The sequence below is a fragment of the Glandiceps talaboti genome, chromosome 3, assembly GCF_964340395.1.
Source record: "Glandiceps talaboti chromosome 3, keGlaTala1.1, whole genome shotgun sequence".
NCBI classification, from domain to species: domain Eukaryota; kingdom Metazoa; phylum Hemichordata; class Enteropneusta; family Spengelidae; genus Glandiceps; species Glandiceps talaboti.
This window is the reverse complement of record NC_135551.1, coordinates 2,871,006-2,896,418: the sequence shown is the minus strand read 5'-3', so window position 1 is coordinate 2,896,418 and position 25,413 is coordinate 2,871,006. Positions and strand designations below refer to the sequence as shown.

Here is a 25,413-nt window from a genome sequence, read left to right as displayed (position 1 = left end):
GGGATTACACGGTTGCACATAATATTCATCTTATTGGGAATACCTGGTAGCATGTATTATTGACATAAATCTAAATCTAAATGAGTAGAAAAATTGTAAAGATAACAACAGAGATGGTTAAGCAAGTGGATAAGCATCCAAAAAAGTGAACACATGTATACTTAGCAATGTGATCCTGCCCATGGCAAGAGTCAAGTGATGGTGTAACAATAACAACACGTGTATACTTAGCAATGTGATCCTGCCCATGGCAAGAGTCAAGTGATGGTGTATACTTAGCAATGTGATCCTGCCCATGGCAAGAGTCAAGTGATGGTGTAACAATAACAACAGGAAAAATTGGGCAAGTAGATAAACATTCAAAAAATAACACACAGTCACCCAGAAACCAAGATATTTCAGTATAGCAACTTACAGTAAAATGATGGTGTATATTGCATTGGGTAACAATAGGGATGGATTGACATGTGGATGAACATTTTTTTAAACTATCACAAACTTTACAGTTGTGCTACAATACCATTGACTGTATTTTGTCATTAGTTGAAGCACGTGTTGAGAGACCAGTAGAGGCATCGTTGGCTGTGATTGGTGGAGAAACAGTGAGGGAAGACAGTGGTATAGAAGACGATTCATTGGCTGATGAGGCAGAAAAAACACAACAAGTGAGAGGAAATTGGAAAGAAATAAGAGTTTCATTTTTAATGGAAGGTGTTGATTTAGAACTCTTCACTAATGAACCAAGACTGGTGAGTAACATCTCAATTTTTCACCTTTCAATCCTCTACTCCGATCTCATAAATCAGTCAATTGTCTGAAAATATTCTTGCTGGAAGTTGACCATCTCTGCATAAAGAAATGTTGTAATCATCTTAATTTTAACAATTAACAAATTTAATGTATTAACAATGTTCAAGCAGTGCTTTTTAAAAAAAAAATTGTTGCTGTCTTAAAGGAACGTAAGCTGAGTTGATACATTTCTTGGCAAGATTTATCCCAAGTATTTAAAATTTCACTTGTGGTATTCTACTTACTGGAGCATACATAACCACCACTTGCAATCAACTGAACTCAAATATGTATTAAGATATAACATATAAATGATCTGATGATGTAATTTATCATAAATATCAAAAAATGTTGAGGAAATTCCTACTACATGTATGCAATCAACTGTTCTGACAATGTCAGAAGATTAGTATAGTGTTATAGAAGATATGCAGCAATATTAATATTAGTATTACCGGTATACTAGCCTAAGAATAGTTTCATTGAGGTTTTATGTAAGTATTTCCACCTGAGTAAAAAGTTGATAAACTCAGCTTGTGTACATAAATCCTTATCTTACACATTGTTGTTGTTATTATTATTGTAGGATAAGAATGGAGCCAGTGGTTTACAACTGAGAGATCCTAAACATGGTTTATCACAGTTCATGATGCATGAAGTAGAATTATCTGCATTTGTTTATAATAACAAAGCCATGGAAGTACAGTTTATGTTAATGTCTATCAGTCTGGAAGATATCAGGAAGAATAGTCCACTGGCCATCAGAAAGTAGGTCTCTTCCATTAGTACAAATCTGTTATTGTTAGACTGTAGACATAATTGAAATATCAGTGTTATAGGACACATGGACACAACTATTCCTAGCAAATATGCCAACAGAAAAATTACAATCATGCAGTTAAAGATAACCATGTAGTGATTGATAGTCAAGTGAATAATCATTCAAAATATTAAACTGCTACAATTATAGTTTAGTGAAGTGGGAAGTTATTGCAGCTGTGTAGTTATCATCAATGATATAAGAAACTTATACTTGCTAAAATCAACTACAATTTGTGAAGCAACATTATACAGTCACTGTGGTTTCTTGTTCTTGTTTTTGTGGACTCATCTATTGATCAGTGCTATTAATAAATATTTCAAAACATAGAATAAAATGACAAGTTACAAAGTGTTGTAAGACTGAGTTCTGAAAGCTGACAGTAGTGAATGACAAGTTACAAAGTGTTGTAAGACTGAGTTCTGAAAGCTGACAGTGGTGAATGACAAGTTACAAAGTGTTGTAAGACTGAGTTCTGAAAGCTGACAGTGGTGAATGACAAGTTACAAAGTGTTTTAAGACTGAGTGTAGTGAATGACAAGTTACAAAGTGTTGTAAGACTGAGTTCTGAAAGCTGACAGTAGTGAATGACAAGTTACAAAGTGTTGTAAGACTGAGTTCTGAAAGCTGACAGTGGTGAATGACAAGTTACAAAGTGTTGTAAGACTGAGTTCTGAAAGCTGACAGTAGTGAATGACAAGTTACAAAGTGTTGTAAGACTGAGTTCTGAAAGCTGACAGTGGTGAATGACAAGTTACAAAGTGTTGTAAGACTGAGTTCTGAAAGCTGACAGTGGTGAATGACAAGTTACAAAGTGTTTTAAGACTGAGTGTAGTGAATGACAAGTTACAAAGTGTTGTAAGACTGAGTTCTGAAAGCTGACAGTAGTGAATGACAAGTTACAAAGTGTTGTAAGACTGAGTTCTGAAAGCTGACAGTGGTGAATGACAAGTTACAAAGTGTTGTAAGACTGAGTTCTGAAAGCTGACAGTGGTGAATGACAAGTTACAAAGTGTTTTAAGACTGAGTGTAGTGAATGACAAGTTACAAAGTGTTGTAAGACTGAGTTCTGAAAGCTGACAGTAGTGAATGACAAGTTACAAAGTGTTGTAAGACTGAGTTCTGAAAGCTGACAGTGGTGAATGACAAGTTACAAAGTGTTGTAAGACTGAGTTCTGAAAGCTGACAGTGGTGAATGACAAGTTACAAAGTGTTTTAAGACTGAGTGTAGTGAATGACAAGTTACAAAGTGTTGTAAGACTGAGTTCTGAAAGCTGACAGTAGTGAATGACAAGTTACAAAGTGTTGTAAGACTGAGTTCTGAAAGCTGACAGTGGTGAATGACAAGTTACAAAGTGTTGTAAGACTGAGTTCTGAAAGCTGACAGTAGTAAATGACAAGTTACAAAGTGTTGTAAGACTGAGTTCTGAAAGCTGACAGTGGTGAATGACAAGTTACAAAGTGTTGTAAGACTGAGTTCTGAAAGCTGACAGTGGTGAATGACAAGTTACAAAGTGTTGTAAGACTGAGTTCTAAAAGCTGACAGTGGTGAATGACAAGTTACAAAGTGTTGTAAGACTGAGTTCTGAAAGCTGACAGTAGTGAATGACAAGTTACAAAGTGTTGTAAGACTGAGTTCTGAAAGCTGACAGTAGTGAATGACAAGTTACAAAGTGTTGTAAGACTGAATTCTGAAAGCTGACAGTAGTGAATGACAAGTTACAAAGTGTTGTAAGACTGAGTTCTGAAAGCTGACAGTGGTGAATGACAAGTTACAAAGTGTTGTAAGACTGAGTTCTAAAAGCTGACAGTGGTGAATGACAAGTTACAAAGTGTTGTAAGACTGAGTTCTGAAAGCTGACAGTAGTGAATGACAAGTTACAAAGTGTTGTAAGACTGAGTTCTGAAAGCTGACAGTAGTGAATGACAAGTTACAAAGTGTTGTAAGACTGAGTTCTGAAAGCTGACAGTGGTGAATGACAAGTTACAAAGTGTTGTAAGACTGAGTTCTGAAAGCTGACAGTAGTGAATGACAAACGAGTAAAAACTACTCCTTATGATTTAAAAAATTACAGACTGCTCCCTAGATTTGTTGACAACAGCTGCTACTGGTAGAATCAGTTTACATATTACTTTGATTTGATTTGATTTGATTTGTAATCTGTTCCTAGTAGGTGTTATCTACAAATCTAGGGAGCCCATTTCTGTTTTTTTAGCATTGTAGGGAGTTCTTTTTACATCATTGAGAATAGTTTGTCATTCACCACTGTCAGCTTTCAGTACACCACTTTGTAACTTGTAATTTTATTCCCCATTTCTATCAGACTATTTTCAGAATATTATATTATAGTGCTGTCTGTTTGTGTTTGATCACTAAAAGTATATTGTTTAAATGTTGATCACTTGGTTTATTCAACTCATTCTATTTTGTTCATGTTATTGTTTGTATACTCTGAAGAAGAGCTCTCATATTGGGTTGAAATATCAGTTACTGTAATCAAGTTTAATGTAGACTAAAAGTAAAGGTCTTGTCAATGTTTTTCTCATTGAATCTCATTTTTCAAATAAGTTAAAAAGTTGAAATTTTAAACTTTTTTTTTTTACCAGAATGTTCCATAAGCTAGCAAGGACAAAATCAAGGAGAACAGGTCCAGATGGAGATGAAGCATCAGTTAAAAGACCATGTCCAATGATTGATATGACATATAAACAAAATAAGAATGGAGATGTAACTGGTAAGGCTTAATTTGTAGTATCAACTTTACATTTTGTGAAAATCATTCTTTTGAAAATACTTTCAATTGTGCAAATTGAGTGTGTACTGTAAGACACTTTGAATTAACAACATGCTTTTTTAGTGATCACAGCTCTACCACTGTTTTAGTGAAGTGTTAATTTAGGGACCTAGCCACATGTGTCAAAACACATTAGTACCTACGTGTTGTTGACGGCCCAAGAGTTGACATAATTTCTGTGTTACCACGTTGTAATCGAGGTCATGCTCCCCTGCTCAGTCAACACGAGGGAGAGCTTGTCGACTACATCAGAATACATTTTGCTTTCATGCTGATTACAACTACTAGTACTATCAAATAGTTCCACTTCAACATCGCTATGCTACATTATATACAGTACTGAAGAGAGCCAGCACAGTCTTCCTTGTGTCTACCAGATCCAAACGACAAGAAATCCAGTGAAAGTGCCGAACTGGTTGCTGCCATGAACAAAGCCGTCACTGATGACATGATGTTATCTACGCAACAATCTGATCCCCAGTTCAAATTTGAAACCACAATGATGTGTTGTAAATCATTCATGATGTTCTGCCCATTTATATATGTAGACTAGTACTGTATATGTGACATGCGAATGTGTGGAATATTGATGTTTTCGTTGGCGTCCATTTTGAATATATTATTTCAACACACTATTAATAGCGGCAATTTGAATTAGCGAAGCTACACTGTTTGCTAATTTCACTAAAATAACATGCTTGCTAAAAAAAACATGATTTACAGTGTGTGTGTGTGTGTGTGTGACTTAAAGGCAAAACATTCCAGACCGATTGCCTTGATACTTAATGTGAAAATAACATAGATCAAAAGTTGGTCAAGTGAAAGTGATGCAATCAGTGATTTTCAAGTACATCTACAAAGTGCTCTTCCATCAAATCTGTTAGTTGTCTTTGGTGGTGAGCTATGAGGTATTTTGTTCTACACTTATTACCTGGCTATGAGGGCACTAGTAGACAATGTCATTTATTACCTGGCTATGAGGGCACTAGTAGACAATGTCATTTATTACCTGGCTATGAGGGTACTAGTAGACAATGTCATTTATTACCTGGCTATGAGGGCACTAGTAGACAATGTCATTTATTACCTGGCTATGAGGGCACTAGTAGACAATGTCACTTATTACCTGGCTATGAGGGTACTAGTAGACAATGTCATTTATTACCTGGCTATGAGGGCACTAGTAGACAATGTCATTTATTACCTGGCTATGAGGGCACTAGTAGACAATGTCATTTATTACCTGGCTATGAGGGCACTAGTAGACAATGTCATTTATTACCTGGCTATGAGGGTACTAGTAAACAATGTCATTTATTACCTGGCTATGAGGGTACTAGTAGACAATGTCATTTATTACCTAGCTATGAGGGCACTAGTAGACAATGTCATTTATTACCTGGCTATGAGGGTACTAGGTAGACAATGTCATTTATTACCTGGCTATGAGGGCACTAGTAGACAATGTCATTTATTACCTGGCTATGAGGGTACTAGTAGACAATGTCATTTATTACCTGGCTATGAGGGCACGAGTAGACAATGTCATTTATTACCTGGCTATGAGAGTACTAGTAGACAATGAACACATATTGCCTGGCCATGAGGGCTATAGCACCCGTTTATTACACCCGAGGGACTGTGAGTTACCAGAATCACATGCTATTTCCCGAGGCCAAAGGCCAAGGGAAATAGCATGTGATTCTGGTAACTCACAGTCACGAGGGTGTAATGAACGGGTGCTATAGCCCGAATATAGGCCAGGCAATATGTGTTTTATAATATACCTCATGCTGTGAACTCGCGGTGCCAGACAACATCGTCAGAAGCTGCCATTTTGACCTGCTGTGCGGTGGTCACGTGACCATGTAAAAGTTGATGGGACTATTTCCCTCTAGGGAAATAGTCATTCTATTTTCCTATCACGTGACTGATTCTAGCGAATCATGGCACAGCATTATCACTAGGTATATTATAATGTCATTTATTACCTGGCTATGAGGGCACTAGTAGACAATGTCATTTATTACCTGGCTATGAGGGCACTAGTAGACAATGTCATTTATTACCTGGCTATGAGGGCACTAGTAGACAATGTCATTTATTACCTGGCTATGAGGGCACTAGTAGACAATGTCATTTATTACCTGGCTATGAGGGCACTAGTAGACAATGTCATTTATTACCTGGCTATGAGGGCACTAGTAGACAATGTCATTTATTACCTGGCTATGAGGGTACTAGTAGACAATGTCATTTATTACCTGGCTATGAGGGCACTAGTAGACAATGTCATTTATTACCTGGCTATGAGGGCACTAGTAGACAATGTCATTTATTACCTGGCTATGAGGGCACTAGTAGACAATGTCATTCATTACCATAAGGACTGTTATGTGGCTACTATTTCACAAGGCTGAAATTTGTAGTGTTCAAAAAATTTTATTCATGTAAAATACATGACTTTTGTGTATTATTTTAGTATGTAGAGCTCTATTTATGGAAAAACAGCTGAAACATTTCTTTACCTATAGCTTAGGTAAAAAAAATAACCCATTAATGTATTTGTCTCTGTTTTTGTCATCAGTTGAAGCTATTGTCGATGGTATTCGGTTAAACGTATGTACCCACTATTACCTGGCTGTTCTACACTTCTTCAAAGATGCAATGCCAAAGAAAAAAGAGGATGCTCTCCTAATCTCACCAGAATCAACAGACAGTTTAAATGTAGCACCTCAGTCTGTTGGTAGAGAAGCTGCCAGTACAGGTAGTATGACTATCTATGCCAGTATCAAAAAACCAGAGATTGTTTTGTTTGCTGAACCTACTAGTAAAGAAAGTCAAGTCCTGGTTCTAAAGGTTAGTTATTTCAACTTTTACATTTACAGGAAATAGTTGAATCTTTCTTATGAGCTGACTTATTTCATAATGTCAAAACACACTCTGTACAAATCATTTCATTACCTGTCATCAACTTGTCTTTGGTCAAGACAAGTTTTCTGATATATATAGGTTATGATTGTTGAGAGTGAAAGATGTTTATGAGAAGTAAGATGATTTTTGACAATGTAAAGTATTTTCTGATAATTGTTGAGAATTTAAGGACTTTTTCTGATAATTGTTGAGAATGTAAAGTCATTTCCTGATAATTGTTGAGAATTGAAGGACTTTGCTGATAATTGTTGAGAATGTAAAGTAATTTTGTAGTCATTTTTCTATCATTCAGACTGAGGCTGAAATGGAGTATGGTAGTCGAAATGGTCAAGATGACTTAGCAGCTAGTATAAAAAATTTACAAGTCTTTTCATGTGTGTATTCAATACCTGATAAAACTCTACACAAGGTAAGTTCAGTATTACTATTATTAGGATATTTAAAACCTTCTTGTTAGTATAAAACCATTATTATTATTATTTCCTTAAACACATTCATCAAGTCAGTAAAACATAGTAAAATTATGTTTTTGTATCTCAACCAAGGGTTCTTGTTACTTATGTGTAACGTTTTGCCTGTTCAGATAGACAGGCTCTGTCAAACTGTCTGTTTGCTGGCTTTATCAATGTTTGCATAACCTAGCGGTAAAGCCAGCGAACAGACCGTTTGCAGCATAACCTAGCAGTAAAGCCACCGTTTGCAGCATAGTCTAGCGGTAAAGCCACCGTTTGCAGCATAGCTTAGCGGTAAAGCCACCGTTTGCAGCATAGCCTAGCAGTAAAGCCACCGTTTGCAGCATAACCTAGCGGTAAAGCCACCGTTTGCAGCATAGCCTAGCGGTAAAGCCACCGTTTGCAGCATCGCCTAGCGGTAAAGCCAGCAAACAGACCGCTTGCAGCATAACCTAGCGGTAAAGCCACCGTTTGCAGCATAGCCTAGCGGTAAAGCCACCGTTTGCAGCATAGCCTAGCGGTAAAGCCACCGTTTGCAGCATAGCCTAGCGGTAAAGCCAGCAAATGGACTGTTTGGCAAAGCGTGTTAACCTGAACAGGCGAAACATTACTCAAATGTAATAAGAAGCCTTGCTCGTTGTACAAGAATGTAATTTATTACTATTTATTGTTATTTGTCCCTTGTCAAGTTGTTGGGTAGATTAACTGGTCTTGTTGGTAGTCTGACCCTTAGAAACATCTTGGAATGCTGAGTCGACACTTTAAAATACGATGTCATACTAAGATATTGGTGAATTTCTGATGATTTCATGCCACCATTACTATTATACATTTTTATCCAAGAAAAGTATTTGGGGAATGTGTCTTCTACAAGGCTTGTTTATAATGAAATAACAATGTCAGACTATTCATATGGTGGTATTTCATGTCTATGTGTTGCAGGTACTTCATCCGTGCAATGTGACATTCAGCAGGACAACATCGTCTACATCAAGTGATGTCATGTCTGTAAATTTTACAAAGCTTGACCTGCGTATTTCACCGACAGCTGTACATATAATCAAGGGTGTTGTTGATGATTTCAGTACTCTAAACCAGGTAATATTGAGTAGTTTTTAGATGAAGACACAAAACACTGTCGTATTCTATACTTATATTCTGTTATTTTGTACATATTTTGTCATCTTCTATATATATTACATGTAGTATCAAATTGAACTTTTCTTCCAAACACAAACTTGTAAATTGAAGATAAATTTTTGGCTGCCCTCTGCAATGTTTGACAACAGATTGACCTACCAGTGTTCTGCTGAGGCCATGACCTTGCGACATTGGCCCCCTAAAATTACAAATGACGCAATAATTTTCCCGCCTTGTGTCGCTTGGGCACATTCATTTTACGGCAGACATCAAAATTACCTAAGTCCAGGGCCAGGCCCTGACATCAATCCCACAACTTGTATACTGACTCCGTAAGGGAAAGTTTTGTTGACATCATATAAGAAACAGTGACAATGCACATTTCTATTTATAACATGAATTGTTAACATAAAAAATGCAACAAAAAGATCAACTTTGATAAACTTAATCTACAAATTGAAACATTAGAGGGAGTAGATGAGACGTCGAAATGGCCGTCTCTCTTCACATGTTTTGTCTACCGTCACTGTCGCGACCTCTAACCTACTCACTGACATGTGCAAAACACTGAACTTGCTATCGCAAATCGGAATATCTATGTGCCGCAGAAGCCTTAGTAAACCAAATTTTATGGGACAGGTTGTGATTTTCATTTGTTGATGGGTTAGATAAATGGAAACAAAATGAGTACATGTGTATTTTGATTCCGAATAAGCTGTGTTACTGTTGGGGGATCGTGTTGCATGATGTTGACAGTGACACATGTGAATGTTGGGCACTGACTGAATCAATGTGTGATCATGACTATAGACGGCCGATGCATGTGCGCCCGGTCAGACATGAAGAATGAACGTGTTGTGCAAATCAGAAAATGATTACAGTGGTATTTACAAGCATCCCCACTTTAACATTGTTCATAGTTAGTTGTAGCATAGATCTCACGATAGGCATTTTTAAGGCCAAGAAAAAAAAAAGAATTATTTTCTGGTGAGTTTTCATCACTTAAATACCCCACCTGGATCTTCTTTTTTCTTGTGTTTGTCCATCCAATGCAGACTGCAGATCCAAGGGAAAACACAAAATAACTCTCCCTATATTAATTGCTACTTCAGGGAAGACAACTGCAGAACTAATCATGAGCAATTAAAAAAAAATTTGCGTACCACTTTAGGCGACGTTCCCTGACCAGAAGCAACAACTTTCTTTAGTGAGGCCACCGCATCTAATTACTGAAAAATGCCAATATCGTATTAAAACTGAAAGCTACATCAATAATATTTTCAGGACAGATGCGCTTTGGTATCGCAAATGTATGTACCAAATTATATTGAAATTGAGATATAGCCTAGCTAATTACCAAAAACCATTAATGTTTCGTGACCAAATCCTAATCAGTCCTTGCCATTACCCTACGGACACGCCTACCAAATCTTGTTCGAATTGATCCGTTTTTTAGAAAATGGTGACACACACACACGCACGCACGCACGCACACACGCACACACACACACACACACACACACACACACACACACACACACACACACAGACTTTTCCACCCCTAATTAAAACCTTCCATATGGAAGGTAAAAATGAAACAAGTGGTTACATGATTAGGATTTCTCAAAGTCTTTATTCAATCAAATGTTCACTGTGACTTATTTTGAAGTTGTTCTTTGTCCTTGTCTGAAAAAAGTGAATTATAAATTTGAGCACTGCAATTTTAATTGCCTTCTTTTTCTGAGGTGTAATGTGTAGTACACAATTTTAAAAAAATAGCTGACTGGGAACTGTTATTATGAATGGAATTTTTTTATGTAGTTAGGCAGTAGTCTATGTGTAATGGAATATCTCAGACCACGGTATCTCTATAGTGGTCTGAGGTAATATATATGATTTAATTCATAGACAATAAATGATTGACCCCACTCCCTGTCAAATGACCCCACTTTTTTGCAACAAGGGGCTTTTGTCCCCACTAGTTGGAAACCTTGGCAGAACACTGCCCAGTATTCAACACACCTTAGTGTGGGTCCACTCTATTAATTTGTACAATGGTAGATATGGGTTTTGAGGACCAATGATTAGGAGAGGAAGGCCTTACTTTAGGAGGGCTTGTAATTTGAATGACCGGGGTCCCCCAAAACCCATATACCCAATTAGTGGCATAGAAATATGATTTGAAGTACATTATTAATTATATAAATTGACAGTTGAACATTTAATTACTTTATGAACAGAAATGTGAAGACAGTGTAAATCAAATCAAAGTTATATCACTGAGCAAACAAATATTGACAAGCATGCCATTTGCCATATGTTAGCAGAATGTGGCAGGGCATGATTATGGAAAATTGTTGCATAGTTTGATGTACATGGCTTGCTCTCCATTGAATTTCATTAGAAGTGATACTGGGTATGTGATAGCCAGCACCATTGCATGTGATTCAACCCAAATTCAAGACATGTTCTAAGACTTATATTTTGATTTTAGCCAACACCAGATACTCCATTACCTGAAGAGATAGAAGCACCAGAGAATTTATGGACACCAAAAACTTTACAATCTGAAGAATATAAGAAGAACTTGACAAGTAAATATAATATCTTTTTTAACATTCTTGTCTTAATAAGTTTTAGCTGTCATTGTATACTGAACTCAATAACTGGTGATACATTAAAATGAGGCAGTCACATTGCTAACTAAATAACTGGTGATACATTAAAATCAGGCAGTCACATTGCTAACTAAATAACTGGTGATACATTAAAATCAGGCAGTCACATTGCTAACTAAATAACTGGCGATACATTAAAATCAGGCAGTCACATTGCTAACTAAATGGCTGGGGATATATTAATATTACTTTTCAAAGTATTAGCTTATTTCACTGTTTCAACAACACTACTTCTAGACATAATCAGTGGTTTACTGTGTATTGATAACGTCATAGGTAAACATAGATGCATTTTAAGCCATAAACTAACTACATGGAGGCACTATACACAGTAGGGTTCTGTACCTAATGTGTACCTAAGGGAGCTGTCATTATTTACATGGGGGGAGTTAATGCAAAACAATGTGTAAAGCTTAAAGGGTTAGATACTCAAAAACTGAGGAGTAGAGGGTGGTGCCTAGTCAAATAACTTGGCAAACATTTAAAAAAAATTAAATATAAAAAATACTAGCATGTATATGCAATATGATGGAACTTGAAAATAACTTAATTTGGCAAAAAAATTGCCAAAATTTGCCAAACGTTTGCCAAAAAATTGCCATTCTATGTTATTTGGTGGCTGAAATTGTTGAACTCTGTTTTTTGAGTGAATGCTGTCCTCATACCAAATTTTGCCTAAATGGTCTACATTTGCCGTATTTGTAGGTTCAGACCAAGATGAGGTTGATGTAGGAATTGAACAGCCAGAGAAAGTTGAAAGATTAACCATCGCTGTTCCTAAAGTGTATGTCTTAGTGGAGCTAGAGGTGGGCAATGAGCATGTACAGGTGATGAGATTAGAGACGGCTGTAGAAGCCAAGGTCCAAGATTGGTCACGCTATGTAAGTGGTAACTCTATTATCCTTATTGTTGAAAGTGAAATGTGATGATGTAAGATATCTGATCCTATGGAGCACACATGCACAAATCCTATGGAGCACACATGTACAAATCCTATGGAGCACACATGTACAAATCCTATGGAGCACACATGTACAAATCCTATGGAGCACACATGTACAAATCCTATGGAGCACACATACAAATCCTATGGAGCACACATGAACAAATCATATGGAGCACACATGTACAAATCCTATGGAGCACACATGTACAAATCATATGGAGCACACATGTACAAATCATATGGAGCACACATGTACAAATCATATGGAGCACACATATACAAATCATATGGAGCACACATGCACAAATCCTATGGAGCACACATGTACAAATCCTATGGAGCACACATGTACAAATCCTATGGAGCACACATACAAATCCTATGGAGCACACATGAACAAATCATATGGAGCACACATGTACAAATCCTATGGAGCACACATGTACAAATCATATGGAGCACACATGTACAAATCATATGGAGCACACATGTACAAATCATATGGAGCACACATATACAAATCCTATGGAGTACACATGTACAAATCCTATGGAGCACACATGTACAAATCATATGGAGCACACATGTACAAATCCTATGGAGCACACATGTACAAATCCTATGGAGCACACATGTACAAATCCTATGGAGCACACATGTACAAATCCTGTGGAGCACACATGTACAAAGTGTGGAATTCTAAATGTTATCCATATCACCATTAGTTATATATGGAATCTGAAGTGTGGAATTCTAAATGTTGTCCATTTCACCATTAGTTATACATGTAATCTGAAGTGTGGAATTCTAAATGTTGTCCATTTCACCATTAGTTATACATGTAATCTGAAGTGTGGAATTCTAAATGTTGTCCATTTCACCATTAGTTATACATGGAATCTGAAGTGTGGAATTCTAAATGTTGTCCTTTTCACCATTAGTTATACATGGAATCTGAAGTGTGGAATTCTAAATGTTGTCCTTTCACCATTAGTTATACATGGAATCTGAAGTGCAGCTAGAGATGTCTTACTACAATGAGAAATTAGACGTATGGGAACCATTGATAGAACCAGTTATGGAAAGAGAAAATGACTATAGACGATGGGAAATGAATGTCAAGGTAAATGTTTAGTATATAAACACTCATAATGTATCAAAGCCTGTAATTATTAGTGGCAATCTTGTAAGTGATTAATACATACTATTATCTAAATTATTATTCCACAATGGGCATTGTACAGTGGCCGTACGTAGTGGTTGTATGCATTGGATAAATTTAGGTTTGCACATTGTATCAAATCAAGTTGTAAACATTACAAATCATGATTAATGTCTTTTTATCATTTTTCATTTCTTTAACCATTCTTCTAAAAATAAATGACATCAACATTCTTCATTTCTGCTATGAAGTATAGTCCATAAACATTTGCTATTCTCCCAAATAGTCACCTGGGGCATCTATGTAGCTCTCTCTTTGAGGCCCCAAATTTCCCTATTTTCCAAATAGTTGCCATGGGTAGATTTTCATAGAAGTCCAATATGATAATGGTTAGATACAAAAACTTGAAAGTTGATGTTTAACACACTTTTCAGATCAAGAAAGCACCAAGTCGGTCTATTACATGTGGAACTAGTGGTGCACCACTTGGTTTAGATGCAGTAGATGGGCTATTACAACCTATACCACTACCCATCGTGTATGAGCAGTCAGACAGTGAGACAGACACGGACACAGATGACGAAACAGAAGGTGATGGTGATGGGCACTATAGTAGTAGTTATTTTGATAGTAGTGGTAAGTTAGTGGGCAGCATCATAGTTGGTGCTATGTTTAACTATATCTTTAGTCACTCCGATACTCTGGACCTAAACTGACAGTGGAGAGAAAAAGCAACTTTCACCAAGTATTAAAACAAACTTAAGGAGAAAATGATTACTGTCACAGGGTGTCATAATCCAAGAATTTTCAACTATCTCCATGGATCTTGTCTTCCATAATGGTCAACAGGGCACTACGCTTTTAAAAAGTTAGTTGTTGCCATTGAAATGAAGATATCAAGGGGTAATAGAGCATTGCCATTGAAATGAAGATATCAAGGGGTAATACAGCATTGCCATTGAAATGAAGATATCAAGGGGTAATAGAGCATTGTCATTGAAATGAAGATATCAAGGGGTAATACAGCATTGTCATTGAAATGAAGATATCAAGGGGTAATACAGCATTGCCATTGAAATGAAGATAGCAAGGGGTAATACAGCATTGCCATTGAAATGAAGATATCAAGGGGTAATACAGCATTGTCATTGAAATGAAGATAGCAAGGGGTAATACAGCATTGTCATTGAAATGAAGATAGCAAGGGGTAATACAGCATTGTCATTGAAATGAAGATATCAAGGGGTAATACAGCATTGCCATTGCTTTAGAGCACCTTATTGTACCAAATGTCTCTGCTGTTATGTTATGAACAATAATTAATAATCGTTATGTACATGTGTGATAATGAAAGTCAAATGTATATTGATGAAAGCAATGAGAGAATTTTGTGACTTTTGAACTTGGAGCATGATGTAGAAGCAAGTCCACCACTGTTTACACATCTTGCATATAAAGTTGGTCATAATGAAGAACAGAGGGAAGTAAGTTTGTAATTAGCTTTAGAATGTATAGTCTCACCAATTTACTTTATGTATGCAGAAGTTGGCTCTCCTTCTGATGGAGAAAAGACAGATGAGCCGCTCGTCAAGTCTGATGATGATAGCGAAAATGAAGGAGTCTTTGATAAAATTGCTGACTTCTTTGGTGGTATGTTCTCAAGTGACGAGGAGTCTGACATTGATGATGAAGAACTTACAGTTCTCCCAGCAACTGCTGCCATAGCAACAAGTGGTGATGGTGATTGGGAAGGGGAAGGTGGAGGTAAATAAGTGTTTGTAGTCAGTAGTGCAAATGAAGATGAATGATATGTTTTGTTTATTATTTTATTTGTAGATGTCTTTGTGAGATGTTTGATTTAGTTTGTGTTGTTACAGAAGTAAAATGCTAGTATTATTTTGTGCATGAAATGTTTGCATACATAGTACAAAGTACGTAACTATGTTATAAGTGTATGGATATGTTATTTTTTACATCTGTTAAACCTTTTCCTTACCAATGGTTTATTTTATGCATCATGAAATAAGTTGTTAGAGTTTGGAGAATAAGTTTTTGCCATCTCAAACTGTACGTTGAAAGGTTGAAGACAAATGTTTGACTGAAATAATGGTTAGGAAAAGTGTCAACAGAGCATTGTGTGCATGTTTTATGCATGTATATGATGACTGGTAATTTTTTAGCTGTAGATGCATGTCTGGTAGGTAGTATAGTGTATGCTATGGCTCTACATCTGAAATGAGTCTCATCACTCAGTGAAGAATAAAGGAGAACACCTATCTAGAACTTCTTGAGATATTGGTAATACAGAGACAGGATGATGGACACACACACACACACACACACACACACACACACACACACACACACACACACACACACACACTGTACTACAATATTCCAATATACCTTAATGAATTCATCTTACATTGTAAGGTCAATTTGGTCTGTGTAGTCATACATTGTCGTTACAGTACATGTAACTAGCATGTTCACTAATGGTTCAAGCTAAGTGTGTTTACTGTGCACCTTTACTGTAGGGTTCTAATCTAGTTTAATAGTACACTCACTTGTTTAATAGTACACTCACTTGTTTAATAGTACACTCACTTGTTTAATAGTACACCCACATGTTTAATAAAGTACACTCACTTGAGTTCAAGTGTAGATAAGACCAGATTTAAACTGAATGCCTTCCAAAAGGGCAAAGTCTTTAGATTTTCGTTCCTACAAACACACTAATTGTTGGAATGCAACAGAACATATACAATTAGTTATGTTTGAAATATGTACCAAATTTAATTGAATTTGAAGTATGCATTTTGAAGATATAGCTAATTCCTGAAAATCATTAATTATGCAAATTTCTCATTAAAATTAAGCATTACATCAATAAGATTTATGAGATATGTACATCCAGGTATCATTAATGTATGTGCCAAATTATATAGAACTTGAAGCTTTCACTTTTGATATATAGTCAAATTACTGAAAATAATTAATTATGCAAATGACTTTAAAACTGAAAGCTACATCAACAAGTTTTTCATGACATGCGTGCTTTGTTATGTTTGAAGTATGTACCAAATTATATTCAATTTGATATAGGCTAATTACTGAATATCATTAATTATGCAAATGAATCATAAAAAACTACAACCTATATTATCAAATTTTATATAGCATGTGCTCCTATTTATCGTCAGAGTATGTACTAAATTATATTGAATTTGAAGGATGTATTCTTAACATATAACCTAATTACGAAAAACCATTAATCATGCAAAGTGTTCATGAATATTCATATAATGTTTACCATAGCCTAATCAGTTCTAGCCATGAAACAATATGGGCACCAAATTTAGTTTGAATTGAGCCAGTCATTTTTTAGAAAATGACACAGACAGACACACATGCACAGACTTTTCATCCCTAAATAATAATTATATAATATTCCTTACAGAAGGTGAAAATGAGTGAAGCACTTATATTATAAAACTACCATAAAGAGTATTGTATATTGAAAATAGTGATGCATTCAGTTTGTATCTGTTATAACTTGTAAGAGTGGATGGAGAAAGGTAGTCGGTATATGATATGACATCGACACCAGTCTGTGATGGTTTCCACATACACACATGTCAGATATTGTGCACTATCTCTGCTTCCATCAACAGCTTTGTAATGAACAATCTCACTGTCAAACTGTCTTGTTGATAACATAAGTACCATGATGTTAATGTCACTGTTCTTATACTGTTAGTACCATGTTCATGACATTGTCCCTCACTAAATACTTTTAATAACTACCCTTATGGCATGAGCAATTTTAATGGCACTTATTATGTTGGAGACATTTTCTTTATAGCAAACATGTGTCCAGCTTGTTGTATTGTTTGTTTATTCATTTGTTGTGTATTTTTGTTTTCTGTACATAGTTCACTTAAGTATGGTGTTGTCTATAACTTTCCTTGAACATTATCTGTATTTCTTTTTGATGTACCAACTTCTATATCTGTTTGAATGTTTATTTGTTTACACAGTCAATGATTTACATAATTTATTTTTCTTAAAGTTTGTTCTGTCGAAAGCTATGATTCAATGTATCTTTGTGTAATATGTTTAAATGGAACATATCACATACTACCAGTACTAACTGGTAGTATGTGATATGTTTAAATGGCATAATAGTACCAATAGTATGTGATATGTATAAATGGCAAAATAGTACCAATAGTATGTGATATGTTTAAATGGCATAATAGTACCAATAGTATGTGATATGTTTAAATAGCATAATAGTACCAATAGTATGTGATATGTATAAATGGCAAAATAGTACCAGTAGTATGTGATATGTTCAAATGGAATAATAGTACCAATAGTATGTGATATGTTTAAATGGCAAAATAGTACCAGTAGTATGTGATATATATAAATGGCAAAATAGTACCAGTAGTATGTGATATGTTTAAATGGCATAATATTACCAATAGTATGTGATATTTTTAAATGGCAAAATAGTACCAGTAGTATGTGATATGTTTAAATGGCAAAATAGTACCATTAGTATGTGATATGTTTAAATGGCAAAGTAGTACCAGAAGTATGTGATATGTTTAAATGGCAAAATAGTGCCAGTAGTATGTGATATGTTTAAATGGCATAATAGTACCAGTAGTATGTGATATGTTCAAATGGAATAATAGTACCAAAAGTAAGTGATATGTTTAAATGGCAAAATAGTACCAGTAGTATGTGATATGTTTAAATGGCAAAATAGTACCAGTAGTATGTGATATGTTGAAATGGCATAATAGTACCAATAGTATGTGATATGTTTAAATGGCATAATAGTACCAATAGTATGTGATATGTTGAAATGGCATAATAGTACCAATAATATGTGATATGTTTAAATGGCATAATAGTACCAGTAGTATGTGATATGTTTAAATGGCATAATAGTACCAGTAGTATGTGATATGTTGAAATGGCATAATAGTACCAGTAGTATGTGATATGTTGAAATGGCATAATAGTACCAGTAGTATGTGATATGTTGAAATGGCATAATAGTACCAATAGTATGTGATATGTTGAAATGGCATAATAGTACCAATAGTATGTGATATGTTTAAATGGCAAAATAGTACCAATAGTATGTGATATGTATAAATGGCAAAATAGTACCAGTAGTATGTGATATGTATAAATGGCATAATAGTACCAGTAGTATGTGATATGCTTAAATGGCATAATAGTACCGGTAGTATGTGATATGTTGAAATTGCATAATAGTACCAGTAGTATGTGATATGTTGAAATTGCATAATAGTACCAATAGTATGTGATATGTTTAAATGGCATAATAGTACCAATAGTATGTGATATGTTTAAATGGCATAATAGTACCAATAGTATGTGATATGTTTAAATGGCATAATAGTACCAATAGTATGTGATATGTTTAAATGGCATAATAGTACCAATAGTATGTGATATGTTTAAATGGCATAATAGTACCAATAGTATGTGATATGTTTAAATGGCATAATAGTACCAATAGTATGTGATATGTTTAAATGGCATAATAGTACCAATAGTATGTGATATGTTTAAATGGCATAATAGTACCAATAGTATGTGATATGTTTAAATGGCATAATAGTACCAATAGTATGTGATATGTTTAAATGGCATAATAGTACCAATAGTATGTGATATGTTTAAATGGCATAATAGTACCAATAGTATGTGATATGTTTAAATGGCATAATAGTACCAATAGTATGTGATATGTTTAAATGGCATAATAGTACCAATAGTATGTGATATGTTTAAATGGCATAATAGTACCAATAGTATGTGATATGTTTAAATGGCATAATAGTACCAATAGTATGTGATATGTTTAAATGGCATAATAGTACCAATAGTATGTGATATGTTTAAATGGCATAATAGTACCAATAGTATGTGATATGTTTAAATGGCATAATAGTACCAATAGTATGTGATATGTTGAAATGGCATAATAGTACCAATAGTATGTGATATGTTGAAATGGCATAATAGTACCAATAGTATGTGATATGTTTAAATGGCATAATAATACCAGTAGTATGTGATATGTTTAAATGGCATAATAGTACCAATAGTATGTGATATGTTTAAATGGCAAAATAGTACCAATAGTATGTGATATGTATAAATGGCAAAATAGTACCAGTAGTATGTGATATGTTGAAATTGCATAATAGTACCAATAGTATTTGATATGTTGAAATGGCATAATAGTACCAATATTATGTGATATGTTGAAATGGCATAATAGTACCAATAGTATGTGATATGTTTAAATGGCATAATAGTACCAATAGTATGTGATATGTTGAAATGGCATAATAGTACCAATAATATGTGATATGTTTAAATGGCATAATAGTACCAGTAGTATGTGATATGTTGAAATGGCATAATAGTACCAGTAGTATGTGAAATGTTGAAATGGCATAATAGTACCAATAGTATTTGATATGTTTAAATGGCATAATAGTACCAGTAGTATGTGATATGTATAAATGGCAAAATAGTACCAGTAGTATGTGATATGTTGAAATTGCATAATAGTACCAATAGTATTTGATATGTTTAAATGGCATAATAGTACCAATATTATGTGATATGTTGAAATGGCATAATAGTACCAATAGTATGTGATATGTTTAAATGGCATAATAGTACCAATAGTATGTGATATGTTGAAATGGCATAATAGTACCAATAATATGTGATATGTTTAAATGGCATAATAGTACCAGTAGTATGTGATATGTTTAAATGGCATAATAGTACCAGTAGTATGTGATATGTTGAAATGGCATAATAGTACCAGTAGTATGTGATATGTTGAAATGGCATAATAGTACCAGTAGTATGTGATATGTTTAAATGGCATAATAGTACCAATAGTATGTGATATGTGGAAATGGTATAATTGGTAGTATCTGTGAGTATATGTTTAAATAAAAAGTGCTACCAAAAGTGCGTAGCCTGTAATGTGTGAGACACTTTTATAAGCCATGAGTTAGAGATGATTCTTTCAGAACATAGATGAATGTTGTTTTTATTCAGCATGACTGTATAGTTAAGTTTTTTAAAGAAACCTAACATGTAGCTGGTATTTAGTTATTTACATGTAAATGTAGGTTTAGTGTTGGGGAGAGCCTTTGAGTTATACACTCTTGCACTGCATGGAATTTTAAATCGTAAAAAACAAGGTTAAGTTAAATTGCAGAACTTGCAATGGTAATCAACAACTTCTGAATATGAATTGGTTGCTAGTAACAAAATGAACATATTAAACATTTTGGAATATTTTAGATTTGAGGTATTCCTCATCTACAGAATAAGTACCCCTATCAGATATTTTAGATTTGAGGTATTCCTCATCTACGGAATAAGTACCCCTATCAGATATTTTAGATTTGAGGTATTCCTCATCTACGGAATAAGTACCCCTATCAGATATTTTAGATTTGAGGTATTCCTCATCTACGGAATAAGTACCCCTATCAGATATTTTAGATTTGAGGTATTCCTCATCTACGGAATAAGTACCCCTATCAGATATTTTAGATTTGAGGTATTCCTCATCTACAGAATAAGTACCCCTATCAGATATTTTAGATTTGAGGTATTCCTCATCTACAGAATAAGTACCCCTATCAGATATTTTAGATTTGAGGTATTCCTCATCCATGTAATAAATACCCCTATCAGATCATAAACATTTTAGTAATCAGTGTACAGATTTCATTATTTTTTGGATTTTTAACAGATAATTGTGTTGAATTTTCAGTAGCAGAACATTTTTGTCATCATTCTATCTGGGTTATACAGAAAAGGAAAATGTGTCTAAAGTACAATGTAGGAGTGTTATTTCAATCTGTTCAAATTGTTCATTACAGGAGATTTCATTTTAGCTTGCAAATGCTGTAATAAACAACTTATCAATATTACTGAGACTGATCTCCAGGTTTCTGTTGAGATAGACACAATAAAGATAACACACAAACATTCCTTCCGCAGCGTCTGCTCTGTATTTCATTATTGATAACAAAATACAAAATATAACAAATACAGAGCAGACACTCACTATGTAAGGAGTGTTTATGTGTTGTGTATCTCAACATGAAACCTTATGACCAGTCTCACTGATCTTGTTAATCATTTAGTAGCATTTGCAAGCTTATATACAAAATCTCCAGTATGTACATGTACATTAAATCCTATCTTGACCAGTTACAACAATGTTGGTTTTTGATTGGTTGACTTTCCCAGGTGATGAAGTTGATGGTGCCATTGCAGATGAGTTGGAGGAAAGTATCGCAACTTTCATTGTTATAAATTCCTTTGATACCATGCAAGCTACATTGACACCAACCGCTATGAGCATCATCATGGAACTAGCTGATGCCTTCACCAAACCACCCCAATTAACACTGAGACATGTGGACCATAAACCAGCCTATAAAATGATCAACAGTACAGGACTTAGTGCCAAGTTTTTAGTTCATCCAGATCTATATGTAAGTTACTTCCAATCAAAGTATCAATGATGATGTACTGCTATATATTGATACATTACTGAACTTGTCCTGGTGCATTGGTAAAGATTTACTTATAGTAGTGACGACATTGCCTATAAAGCAACAACATTGCATTACATTGTACAGTTTACTTTGACAACCCTGCTGGACAGGAGTTCATGTATTGTTCCAAATAAATGCCATCATCACAGCTAGACGTACAGAATGATGTCTAACAGCTGGACATTACAGAATGATGTCTAACAGCCAGACGTACAGAATGATGTCTAACAGCTAGATGTACAGAACGATGTCTAACAGCCAGATGTACAGAATGATGTCTAACAGCCAGACGTACAGAATGATGTCTAACAGCCAGACGTACAGAATGATGTCTAACAGCCAGACGTACAGAATGATGTCTAACAGCCAGACGTACAGAATGATGTCTAACAGCCAGACGTACAGAATGATGTCTAACAGCCAGACGTACAGAATGATGTCTAACAGCCAGACGTACAGAATGATGTCTAACAGCCAGACGTACAGAATGATGTCTAACAGCCAGACGTACAGAATGATGTCTAACAGCCAGACGTACAGAATGATGTCTAACAGCCAGACGTACAGAATGATGTCTAACAGCCAGACGTACAGAATGATGTCTAACAGCTAGACGTACAGAATGATGTCTAACAGCTAGAGGTACAGAATGATGTCTAACAGCCAGACATACAGAATGATGTCTAACAGCTAGAGGTACAGAATGATGTCTAACAGCTAGACGTACAGAATGATGTCTAACAGCTGGGCATACAGAATGATGTCTAACAGCCAGACATACAGAATGATGTCTAACAGCCAGACGTACAGAATGATGTCTAACAGCTAGACGTACAGAATGATGTCTAACAGCTGGGCATACAGAATGATGTCTAACAGCCAGACATACAGAATGATGTCTAACAGCTAGAGGTACAGAATGATGTCTAACAGCTAGACGTACAGAATGATGTCTAACAGCCAGACGTACAGAATGATGTCTAACAGCCAGACATACAGAATGATGTCTAACAGCCAGACGTACAGAATGATGTCTAACAGCCAGACGTACAGAATGATGTCTAACAGCTAGACGTACAGAATGATGTCTAACAACCAGACGTACAGAATGATGTCTAACAGCTAGACGTACAGAATGATGTCTAACAGCTAGACGTACAGAATGATGTCTAACAGCTAGACGTACAGAATGATGTCTAACAGCCAGACGTACAGAATGATGTCTAACAGCCAGACGTACAGAATGATGTCTAACAGCCAGACGTACAGAATGATGTCTAACAGCCAGACATACAGAATGATGTCTAACAGCCAGACGTACAGAATGATGTCTAACAGCTAGAGGTACAGAATGATGTCTAACAGCCAGACGTACAGAATGATGTCTAACAGCTAGACGTACAGAAGGATGTCTAACAGCCAGACGTACAGAATGATGTCTAACAGCCAGACGTACAGAATGATGTCTAACAGCTAGACGTACAGAATGATGTCTAACAGCTAGACGTACAGAAGGATGTCTAACAGCCAGACGTACAGAATGATGTCTAACAGCTAGACGTACAGAATGATGTCTAACAGCTAGACGTACAGAATGATGTCTAACAGCTAGACGTACAGAATGATGTCTAACAGCCAGACGTACAGAATGATGTCTAACAGCTAGACATACAGAATGATGTCTAACAGCCAGACGTACAGAATGATGTCTAGCAGCCAGACGTACAGAATGATGTCTAACAGCTAGAGGTACAGAATGATGTCTAACAGCCAGACATACAGAATGATGTCTAACAGCTAGAGGTACAGAATAATGTCTAACAGCCAGACGTACAGAATGATGTCTAGCAGCCAGACGTACAGAATGATGTCTAACAGCCAGACATACAGAATGATGTCTAACAGCTAGAGGTACAGAATGATGTCTAACAGCCAGACATACAGAATGATGTCTAACAGCTAGAGGTACAGAATGATGTCTAACAGCCAGACGTACAGAATGATGTCTAACAGCCAGACGTACAGAATGATGTCTAACAGCCAGACGTACAGAATGATGTCTAACAGCCAGACGTACAGAATGATGTCTAACAGCTAGAGGTACAGAATGATGTCTAACAGCCAGACATACAGAATGATGTCTAACAGCTAGAGGTACAGAATGATGTCTAACAGCCAGACGTACAGAATGATGTCTAACAGCTAGACGTACAGAATGATGTCTAACTGCCAGACATACAGAATGATGTCTAACAGCCAGACGTACAGAATGATGTCTAACAGCTAGAGGTACAGAATGATGTCTAACAGCCAGAGGTACAGAATGATGTCTAACAGCCAGACGTACAGAATGATGTCTAACAGCTGGATGTACAGAATGATGTCTAACAGCTGGATGTACAGAATGATGTCTAACAGCCAGACGTACAGAATGATGTCTAACAGCTAGACGTACAGAATGATGTCTAACAGCTAGACGTACAGAATGATGTCTAACAGCCAGACGTACAGAATGATGTCTAACAGCCAGACATACAGAATGATGTCTAACAGCCAGACATACAGAATGATGTCTAACAGCTAGACGTACAGAATGATGTCTAACAGCCAGACGTACAGAATGATGTCTAACAGCCAGACGTACAGAATGATGTCTAACAGCCAGACGTACAGAATGATGTCTAACAGCTAGACGTACAGAATGATGTCTAACAGCCAGACGTACAGAATGATGTCTAACAGCCAGACATACAGAATGATGTCTAACAGCCAGACATACAGAATGATGTCTAACAGCTAGACGTACAGAATGATGTCTAACAGCCAGACATACAGAATGATGTCTAACAGCCAGACATACAGAATGATGTCTAACAGCTAGACGTACAGAATGATGTCTAACAGCCAGACGTACAGAATGATGTCTAACAGCTAGACGTACAGAATGATGTCTAACAGCTAGACGTACAGAATGATGTCTAACAGTCAGACGTACAGAATGATGTCTAACAGCCAGACATACAGAATGATGTCTAACAGCCAG

At 35.7% G+C, this 25,413-nt stretch overlaps 1 protein-coding gene across 1 annotated transcript in view; it reads left to right on the top strand.

The window, feature by feature from the left end:
- Window positions 1-25,413, top strand: part of LOC144432913 (intermembrane lipid transfer protein VPS13A-like) — a 164,026-nt gene that overhangs the window by 78,332 nt on the left and 60,281 nt on the right. Inside the window, exons 35-46 of the mRNA XM_078121213.1 lie at window positions 544-749; window positions 1,376-1,557; window positions 4,217-4,344; window positions 6,992-7,263; window positions 7,631-7,747; window positions 8,733-8,888; window positions 11,425-11,524; window positions 12,314-12,489; window positions 13,549-13,677; window positions 14,151-14,352; window positions 15,259-15,480; window positions 22,060-22,307. Coding sequence (XP_077977339.1) covers window positions 544-749; window positions 1,376-1,557; window positions 4,217-4,344; window positions 6,992-7,263; window positions 7,631-7,747; window positions 8,733-8,888; window positions 11,425-11,524; window positions 12,314-12,489; window positions 13,549-13,677; window positions 14,151-14,352; window positions 15,259-15,480; window positions 22,060-22,307 — 2,138 coding nt within the window. The remainder of the gene's footprint in view (window positions 1-543; window positions 750-1,375; window positions 1,558-4,216; window positions 4,345-6,991; window positions 7,264-7,630; window positions 7,748-8,732; window positions 8,889-11,424; window positions 11,525-12,313; window positions 12,490-13,548; window positions 13,678-14,150; window positions 14,353-15,258; window positions 15,481-22,059; window positions 22,308-25,413) is intronic.